The 10,538-nt window shown below is 36.9% G+C and overlaps 1 protein-coding gene across 1 annotated transcript; it reads right to left on the bottom strand.

Moving 5' to 3' along the window:
• Positions 1-5,821: 5,821 nt before the first annotated feature.
• LOC123512272 (coenzyme Q-binding protein COQ10 homolog B, mitochondrial-like) lies at positions 5,822-10,362 on the bottom strand. Its single transcript, XM_045268553.1, has 5 exons — positions 10,215-10,362; positions 8,411-8,584; positions 7,837-7,948; positions 7,149-7,304; positions 5,822-6,345 (listed from the first exon to the last, which is right to left on the bottom strand). The coding sequence occupies exons 1-5, from the start codon at positions 10,271-10,273 to the stop codon at positions 6,157-6,159; spliced, it is 690 nt and encodes a 229-aa protein (XP_045124488.1). The 5' UTR covers positions 10,274-10,362; the 3' UTR covers positions 5,822-6,156.
• Positions 10,363-10,538: the final 176 nt, after the last annotated feature.

Raw genomic sequence — 10,538 nt, 5'->3', positions numbered from 1 at the left:
ATACCTAATATTTTGTGAAAAATTACAGATGATAAGTTAGTTTTCACAGATAGCTCTTACTGGACTTGAGATTTGTATCTTATGAGAATCAAGTGAACCACAAAGGAAGGAATAAGTGGCTCCTGCAGGAGGTTAAGTGTCCCTGAAGAGGAATTTAGATCTGTACTTAGGAGGCACTTCAAAGTCAAAAAGAATACCACGATAATGAAAATCTGCTCACTGTTCACTCAGAGTACCTTGGTGCAGCTCACACGGTTTCCTCCTCTCTTCTTAAAGGGTGCAGTTTACCTTGACAAAACGTTTTCTCCGAGGTGTGGCAAAAGTGTGAGGCAATGACTGGATTGATGTGTGTATCCTGGAGGTCTAGTGTCTCAGAGGTATTGCATCCCTTGAGTGTGCCTGATCTAATTATGGCACTTAGTCCTCAATGCCATGTGTTATGTTGATAGTTTACTCTTCCTTAAGCTTTAGAGAATTTTTGAGAGCTCAGATATTTACAAGCTGGAGTCCCGGCGAGGTGCCAGCGACTGCAGGCTTGATAGCTTTTTCGTCGCACTCACACGAGCACAGGAGGCAGGCGGTGGTAGCTGGGGGCTGGGCAGTGTGTAATGTTATATAGGCTGTATTTTTGTACACATGATATGATGCACAACTCCCACACTGATGTACACACTGTTATATCATAACAAGAAACCCTACAGAGGTAACACCAAACTCATCGTCATTCCCCTGTCGACTGACCCCTCCCGCCTGGGCACTAGTAGGTTATATGCAGGAATCTTTTTCCTTTCTTATTGCTTTATGTTATTCTAGCTTGTAGCTCTTCATTGATGTGTTAATTCATGGATAATGTTTTTACTGTCTTGTTCTATCAGTGAACTGGTAGGAAAGATGTAGTCTTTGTTTGCATCTTATTACTGTGTGATAAGATTAATTAAGGAGCTGTTGGTTATGTCAGTTATTTGATGTGGATTACCTCAGCTTTATTACTTTGGTCTTTCTGGAGAGTGGTTAAGTTTGTGGAACCTTTGAATATTGGAGTACAAATTTTGAGTTGAATTTCTTATTAGTTTTGAGCTTTTTTTTTCTCATTGTATTGGTGATTGCAGCTGAGATGTTTATAAGCAATACAGCTCTTGCTTTAAGAAGTACTAATATGGTTTAAGTAGTAACTTGCTTCCTCACAAGAGCTTCACAAGGGAACTAGTGCTTCATGATAGTAACTCAGGATAGAGAACAGGTGACAGCTCTTCCTACAGATCCATTCCTTCTTCCTATCAGAATATTTGCTTCCATGGTAAAGCCAAATATAGAAATCTTCCAATGCCACCCAGTCTGGAGGGGTCACGTCTCACACTAGGACCTGGGCTTCCCCCCCACTCCCACCCCCATCCCTCTCCCTGGGTTCCGAGTTTCCATACTAATGGTGCCAGTAACTGTCCAGCTGCCAGCCACCGCCTGCCACAATGGAGGGTTGAGTGGCTCGGGCACAAGCTGCCTCAACGTAATTCCCGGCCAGGAAAGTATATGTGGAATTAAGTGTTTTGATTTTTTTACAAAGTGTTATGGCGTCAATCACTTCCACGTTCCCATTATTTATCAGGTGATGGGGAAGGTTGCTGATGTTTGTGGAAAGTGTTGACTTTAGACTGATCCGATGGTGCCATGAACGCTCCTTCAATTTGTGTCTGTAAATTGCATTCTAAAGACAATTGGAATGATCTCCAGCCACTGTTAAGTTCCTGGCTAAGTACGTTGACCAACTATTGCTACTAGTAAAGACTTCCTTTGCAGCTCTGATCCATCTCATGCGGCCCCACCCACTCTAACACATAACTGGAAATACATACTCCTCGTACACTACTGTTCTGTACATAATTTGCTGATGAAAGCAGTGTGAATATTGTAAACTATATCCATGATGAAACCTCAAGAATGGCCTCAGTTACTCGAGGTGTAAGTTGTATGTTCATCTCCTGTTTTCATTCTTGTGGTGGCTGAGTTAGCTTTATTTGTCTCAGGTATTGTAAGCTGCTTTTGTTTGTGGTAATACTATGTTACTCTATCCATCATTCCTAAGTAGAAAAGTAAATATTTATTCACAGTTGACATATTCATGTGTCTGTTGTATTTTGTTTACGTTTTCTTGAAATTCATCACATGGATTTTAATTGCCGGTGATATATTTTTTTGTCAATCATTTCATGAAGAGTTGTTAAGAACACAAATTCTCCACCAAATGGTTTCATTGCCTGATATTTGTTACATTATAAATTTCACTCCAACTTGACATTTCCTACACTCGTCTCAGACTGACCACATTTCATCATCACCTTATTACCATTCAGCTTCTGGTCATAGTCATCACCATCTCGCCACCTCTCCTCCATGTTGACAAGATACCCATGTCTTGTATTCTATATTTTTTGTACCACTTAATGCACTGATTTATTATATAATATCAAAGGCCAGAGTGTGTTGTTGATCTTGTTTTTATCATGTTAAATATTGGTATAATACACCAATAACTTACATTGTTCAGGACATTGCTTTGGAAGATAGACTCCCCACTGCGCTGCTCCTCAACATGCTGCGCGACACGGTGGTGCAGCATGTGTTGTTATAGTGTACAGTATTTTAAAAGCTTACATCTGAATTAGTTAATTTCATGGAAGTCACATAAGAAGAGAAGCAAGTTAAGTGGCAACAAAACTGGTGTTGTTGGAGACTGTCATCTTCTATGGCCTGAATAAGTAAGAAATTGGGTTGTCATGTTGCTTCAAGGATATTTTAATAAAGTTAGAAATTCCTTAATGGGAATGCAGCAGTTTTTTGGTCTTACTTTGTCTTAAACAACAGCGTACAAAAAAGAAATGTACTTGTTTATATACAAAGCAAAAAGGCATCCTCGGATTGTAGAGTGCCTGATGAAGACGTCTTAGAAGAGGTGTTGTCCAGTATGGAGTCACCCAGCAGTGTGCAGGAGTGGCCCTTCCTGCATGGTGCAATGTAGTTCCTGGACATTCTCATTTGTAGAGTATAATCATGCTAAAGTAGAGCAATGGTGAGCTGGTTCTCCATACATTTTTTTTATTAAAGATTAGGGTGTCAGTTACTGTTGGTATAGAATTTTAGTGTAGCAAAGAGGAAAAAGCCAAAAAAAGAAAGTACGAGGCAGAAATAATTTGTCGTCTCCTGGTTTTATTTCAGAGAAGTGAACAGTAGGGCTATATTACACTATTACTACCAATAGTGGGACTGCCAGACTTGTTAGCACTGCCCACAATAGTTATTCTTTCTGAAGGTAAGAGCATTTGACTAGACAGATGTTTTCTCACGTCCATCACCACCACTACTTTTTAAAACTTGTGTGAGTTTGCTAGACTGTGGCAAGTTTTTCACATGTTTATTATTGAATTGTACATTATTCCTTTAATGGCAGAGTGATCTTAATGATCGTTTATCTCTTGTGTTTTTATGTTGTGATGAATGTGCAAAAGATATATTTTTCAAGCAACTTTAGATAGCAGTATATACGTACTCTAAACATTTATTTTTTATTGACAGATATCTATACCCTCTTTTATTCTTCTACACCTGATGTTTCTGATATCATTAAGTGGACAATTTCATATCATTTCATTTCCCAACTGAGCCTACAGCACTTCTACGCTATGATCATATCTTGTGCATTGTGTATACTGTACCATATTTTTAGTGAAATTCTTGCCTTAGAATCATTATTTTCATAAACTGTAAAGTCCTCCTCCTATTGTCTATACACAGAAAGAGAACATTATTGTCACAGTTTTAATTTAAATTATATTAAAATATGAAATAACTTGTACTTTATATTCCCGGACTATTTCTCTTTTTCCTACCTTTACTATCTCTTGGTTTGCATTTGGTTTGATTCCCAACTGACTACTCTAAGAGCCAGACCTGTAGAATGTAAGTATTTTGTGGTAATTGATTTTAATATCAATGAGAGAACATGTTGCTTTTCAGGATACAGTGTGCATGTCGATGGAGGTGCATATGTCATGGTCTGTACTGTATGTACTTTGCTTGCCTTCAAGCTCATCACACTGCAGGTATGTACAGGTGAATCCAGATTTTGTGAATGAGTTGCCGTAAATGTTTGTAAATTAAAGTTTTAAGTGAGATCAACTGCATATTTACATTTTTGTTATTAATTTTTATATATCAAATGCATTTTGCAATTTTTATAAGATCATTTGAGATGTTTTCGAGCTGTGAAATATACTTTGGTAAACTTGGACAAAGGACAAGAATAATTCTTCTTGAACTACAAAATTTGTATATCAGTTGCTGTAAATTGAGATTCACCTGTACTTTACATAGTGCAACTGTTTAACAAGATGTAGGTACTTGGTAACTGCTGTGGAGCAAGGATGTGTGTAAGTAAACATGGTTGTGTACATCTCTCCAGTGCATGTTAGTTGGCAGTCTCACTGTTAGATCAATCAGCTATTTCCTTTAGGATTTTATGTTCATAATAAGTATATTATAAAATAAAATAGTAATGATAGAAAAAAAAAAAGAGGTAGCTTCACCCTGTTCTAGATATGTGCTTGCAGGCATTGTGTTATTATGTTGTAGCATGTGGAACCAGCTAACCAGTAAATATTGAAATAATGCTAAGTAAGGCAGTTAGTATTTAGAAATCATATGATTTTCATTGATGGTAACAGTCTGTGAATAATCATTACTTATACTGGATAAGTAAATCCATGTCTGCATGTATATGTGTGTATCCAGAAAATACAAGTGACCCAAGAGTATGTAGCCAAGATTTGGTTTTAAAAAAGTCTTAGGGAGAGAATGGTCCAGGAATAATACCTCTGCTCAGCCCAACAGCTGCACCACAAGGTTGGCTTATGGTCCAGTCATAGGGACACAGGTCTATTCAGAACAGATGACCATGGCAGACCAAGGAATACTGTTTAGTATAGTGCTTAGTTTTCTCCTCACCACGGAGACACTATGCATTGCTGTCATGTGGTCTGGTTTTCGAAAGGCTACATACATAGTAACTTAATGTGGCTGTGCCCAGAACTTGTGGCAACTTCCTGCTTAGTTATGAGGTTAAGTGTTATAAATCACGTAAAGCTCATCTCTACATCACATCCTCTACTGTTGTCCAAGAAAAGAAGAGTCAAATAGTAATTTTTATTTAATCTCAGTAAGTATTGGTGGCAATGTCAGTGCACTCCATAAATATAACTGCGTGTTTTGCATTACAGTCTATGTACAGAATCATGTTACAGGCTCCGTGTATGCATAAAATATTATAATAACATTCGTCATAGCAACTCCCTTTTAGAGTTAATCTTAATACTTTCTTCCATAAAATATTTAGAAGGGTAAGGTAGAAAAAAGTGATATGATTCTAAAGGTCACCTGAGGAAGTAAACTAAATAATTATGACAGAAGGGAAAACAAGACACATCACTGGTCCAAGATCATCTGCATTACTTAAAACAATACATATGATGACAACAATGAGAGAAGACATTCCTTTGCATAATTTAGAAGAACTGAGAATGATGAAGTTTGATCAATACAACCAACACACTGGTACACAGATAAAAAGATAAAAGATAAAAATAGATTAACCTTCATATATTCTTTTAAGACAGCAAACAAAGATGAAAGACACTAACAAAATAATTGTTTGGTGTGGATAAGTTGATCTAGATGCAAATATTCTGATCAATAAGTAATTTACCTGTAAACAAAAGTAATAATAGCAATTAAATTTCACTATTGGTACAGAGAGAGAGAGAGAGAGAGAGAGAGAGAGAGAGAGAGAGAGAGAGAGAGAGAGAGAGAGAGAGAGAGAGAGAGAGAAACATACACAGAACACATGATACCATAATTTTTATTTTCACTACAGAACAAGAGGGAAAGAGATGGACAGACAAGACATACATTCATATAGAAATAGGAAACAGGAGACAGATCGGCAGTGACAACACAGTATTGCATAGAAAAGTCTTATTAACAGACTTTATAAACGCATATGTACAATAAATACAGTCACACACACACACACACATATATCCTTACACACACACATACACACCAGTAGATACAGATATTAAGAAAATAAAAGCCCTAAGGTTGCTTCCCTCAAGAGGCATGTAGTATGCGAGGGGGTCGAGCAACGATGGAAGCTTTGCCGTAACGTTTCTCGGCCTCTCTCAGGAAGGAGTTCACGTTTTTCCTGACCACCTCATCAAAGAACACGTGTGCCAGTTGTGAGTGGATAGCTGAACGGAACTCAAACGATACAGAGAAGTCCAATGTGCAGGTGTTGGGCTGAGGAGAGGAAAAGATGGTTATCATAGGTAAAGTGAAGACATTGTGATGCTTGCCATATGTGGAAGTGAGATTGTAAGTTGTAAGGAATTTATAACTATTTCTTTCCATGTCTATCTTATACCACATCATCAATTCTACTCCAGGTGATCCAGAAAAGGCACATGTTCTGACACATGCACACATTTTGTTCCATTAGTCACCCTGGAAAGGAACAGTCTCATGGCACACTGTACTAAACCTTAGGAGTTTAGACATAACATACATACTTAAACTGTTTACTCAAGACTTTTCCAGATGTCACGGATTAAAAAATTATGTAACCAGAGTGTAACAAATATTTATTCTTCATTTCTGTTGAAAGTATAGACCATTAACTAAATATTTTGAAGACGATCAGGGTAAAGGATATAATGAATCTTTAGCCAGTAACCCTTAACGTAACTGGTCATTCTATAGAATATCAAGGAAAAGCAAATGATGAATTTTTACTCAACAATCCCAAAATAACTAACATTTTATAAAGTATCTTGAAGAAGAAGAAAAACTTTTAGCTAACAATCACAACATACCTGATAATTTCATAGAGGATGAAAAAAAAGGAGATAAGGAATTCTTACCCAACAATCTAACTAACATTTTATAGAAGTTTTAGAGAAGGATAATGAAGAACAAAGCCCACATAACTGAACACTTAATATAAGAGGTAGGAGAATGATATGATGGCTTTATACTAAAAAAATCTCAATAAGAAATAAAACAAGTGTAATGTCACGGTTTCCATCCTCCTCCCGTGGCCTCACCTGTCCTCGGATCCCTGGGCTGAATTTCCATATGGTGAGGAGGTGGTTGAATAGCTTCCCTTCAGTGCAGACGGCTCGCACCAGGTGGGGCTTGGCAAGGGTCACGCTGGAGGTGTATGACTCCACTACTGGAGGAAACCCAACTATAAGGTCAGCCTGGAAATTGTGTACCTTTAGTTTAGGATGGTTCTTTTTCCACTCAGTTTGTAGTCATGAGGTTTTATTTTCTATTTATTTTGTACCATCTGGAATTCTTTTCTTCTCTATGGCCATGACAAGTGTAACAGCCAATAACAGTATTGTGTTAAGGCCCACAGCAAGTATACAATCTCGTACAGTACTCAATAAACTTCATTTCACAGTTTAACAGGTCCAGCCATGTTTGTACTCTGAATTACATCCACAGTTGTATTTACATGTCACTAATAAACTGAACAGATTCCAATACTGCATGAAAGTAAAATGTTGTCACAAACAAAATCAAATCAAGTTCTTTCAATGTTTTCTTTGTGTGAAAAGTTATGTTGTTGTGTTTGCTGGTGGTGGTCTAGAATAAAAAGGTATCCCATCAGGTCCTTATGCACATAGTACATAGACCTCAGCACTTCAAAGAAAGATACTCAGAACACTACTTGAGCCATCGAATACCTCTGCATGACATATAAAGCCATTTGTCACTTATACTCACCTTAAGGAAACCTGGCCGCCTGACTGTGACTAGTGATTTTTTGCAGTAGGGGACAAACTTATGATAATCCTCCACCTGAGACACCACATCAAACATTTGGTTCATGGAGTACCTGTGGACGGGAGGAAAGTTACTTGGTGACAAGCACACCCAGCACAACAAAGTAATGTATCATTACTTATTATTTAAAGTACAAATTATGGCCCAAAATAAACTTTCAAATACTTTAAAATAATAATAGTAGGAGTATGTGGATAGTTACATAAACAGCCCATTAAAAAATAAGAGTAGACTCTTTGGGCACAGCTTAACATTATCATAGCAATGAATGCAGTAGTCCCACCACATTACATCATTCAGCATTCTTAAGTATGATACATGCAAACATTAGGAACTCATTACAAGACATTTCCCCATTGTTTTGGCTAACTTTCTTAGACATACTAGGATTGATTATATATATATATATATATATATATATATATATATATATATATATATATATATATATATATATATATATATATATAAATTTTTCTTAATAATCTTTGTTGCCCTTGGCCAGAGTAGTTACCCTAAGACACGCCTCTCTGAATATTCTTTCTTCTTGCCCCCCAATACGGTTGAAATGAAGGGTCGGTGAGGTAGTGTGAGCAGGGGTGGCCAGGGTGCAGCGAGAAGGCATCCCCCACCTCTTCCTTCTTCCATACGCGAGTCCTGTGGCTGCCATGTTCCTGCTGGTTCCTTCCTGTATGGAATGATATTGTCCTCAGTTGTATTGTGTTATCTATAGAAAATGGGGCCGAGAGTTAATTCAAGAGCATTCAGTTTAGGAGGTTGCACTCATAAAGAGTATTTCTTTACTCATTGTCCTTAGTGAATGGAGAATTATAATCTAAAATTAATAAATGGTTGTAAAAAAATGCCTAACACAAAAAATCATACACTATACATGTACTTGTTCTGATTTTGTAATATTTCAACTTTGTAACATTTTCTATTTGTAAAAAAGACAAATACATGTCAGCATTTGTAATAAATGAGAGGATAAAAACCAGAGCTGGGCGTGACTTTAATTTTTTTCAGGAGCATCTTTCACTCTGTGACGTTGCCACCAGATCTGGTGCGACTATATTTGGTCCCCATAGAGTGAGAGATGCAACTGGAATTTTTTCCTGGTGTGACTTCACTAAATTATAAAGTAAACTTTTGCACAATAACAGAAACAGACAGAGAAACACATACTTTATTTATCATTATTTTTAAATTTAAAGAGCCTAAACTAATATCTACAGGTCATCTTTCTCCTCTACGTTTTACTGGCTCATCTCCTCATGGAAGTCTATGATCCCTTTGAGGAAGACAAACTCCTCAGAAGTTGACCTTATCCATGTAATGCCAGTCTCATATAATGCAAAGATTTCATTTATTGTAAAAGGAAAGATAAAAATCAGATAAAAAATAAAGTTAGCTGTTTAACATTTTCAGCCAAGTCAGGCTTTTAAAACTGACTTAGATTAAAACCAATGTGGCAATTTCTTAAAATAAACTAATTTTTGTTCCTGTTCAAAGTTATAGAAACTTAGCGGTGTGACTTTATTTAGTCTGATTTTGAGAACATTTGCAATTAAAAATGCATGGCGCTGCAGCAAAGTCATGAGTTGGTGCCACAATGCCAAGGTCTAACAAAAACAATATATACAATTTTTTCTTGCACTCACTATCACTAATAATAATTATAAATGTATTAATGCAAATGCCAACTTTACTCCAATATAATAACAAAGTGATATTCAAGACCACTCATTATCTAATATTATCTAACCTAACCTAACTTTAACCAGCTAACTAACCTATAACCCTGATAGCGAGTTGGTAATGTATTTTGGAAAGCGTTTCCCAATTTAAGATTATAGGATAAAATTTAGTGATGCCAGGATGAACCATACACTCTAGAGCTTCTTTTGTGCGTCTTGTTTTGACAGAATGGAGGTGAAATTAAAGTTGACAGAAATCACAATGAGGCAAGATGAAATATTCAATAATAAGTCCTAATAAATTTTGGTTTGGATACAATAAGGTTGAGTTAGCGATGGCGGGTTACTTAAGCTTGGATTAGATTGGGATAGGTCAGGTTAGATGGAATTTAGTTATGTAAAAGTGGCTTCAAAGGTGAAATACAGTAATGCATTGATCAAACTAGACCAGCCTACTCCAGAAAATAATGGTGGGTCTAATTTCCATGTGACCCGAAAAAGGATAACTGTGTCAAGGTTTACCACAACAAACGGACCCAACCCGATGACGCAAGACCCGCCAAGCAATATCGGCCTTCATTTTACCCTTATATCAAGTAAATAAAGCTGTATATTTCCCACCTGAGTACTGCTAAGCTTCCGCCGACCCTCCTGAGCACCCCTCTGTGGATCCCGTGCATCTCGGTAGTGCAGGAGGCAGCGAAATTTGTGCTTTATGTAAATAATTGTTTGAAGGTCGAGTGATTTGGCTCAGCTGACTGCCTGCCGGTTGCCAATTACACTTAATGTTTTTTTTTTATCATTAATATTTTTCCTACCCGCTCTTCTTTGTTTCTAGATTTATATTATTTTTTAGTTCGATATTTCTAGTTATTGTATGACCAGTTTGTATATTTTTCATTGAAGATTGGGATGACTTTGCTTCTTGTTGCTGTACATGATATA

Source organism: Portunus trituberculatus, chromosome 33, assembly GCF_017591435.1.
Source record: "Portunus trituberculatus isolate SZX2019 chromosome 33, ASM1759143v1, whole genome shotgun sequence".
NCBI lineage: Eukaryota > Metazoa > Arthropoda > Malacostraca > Decapoda > Portunidae > Portunus > Portunus trituberculatus.
Note: the sequence above shows the minus strand (reverse complement) of the source record. Positions and strands in the feature narration are given on the sequence as shown.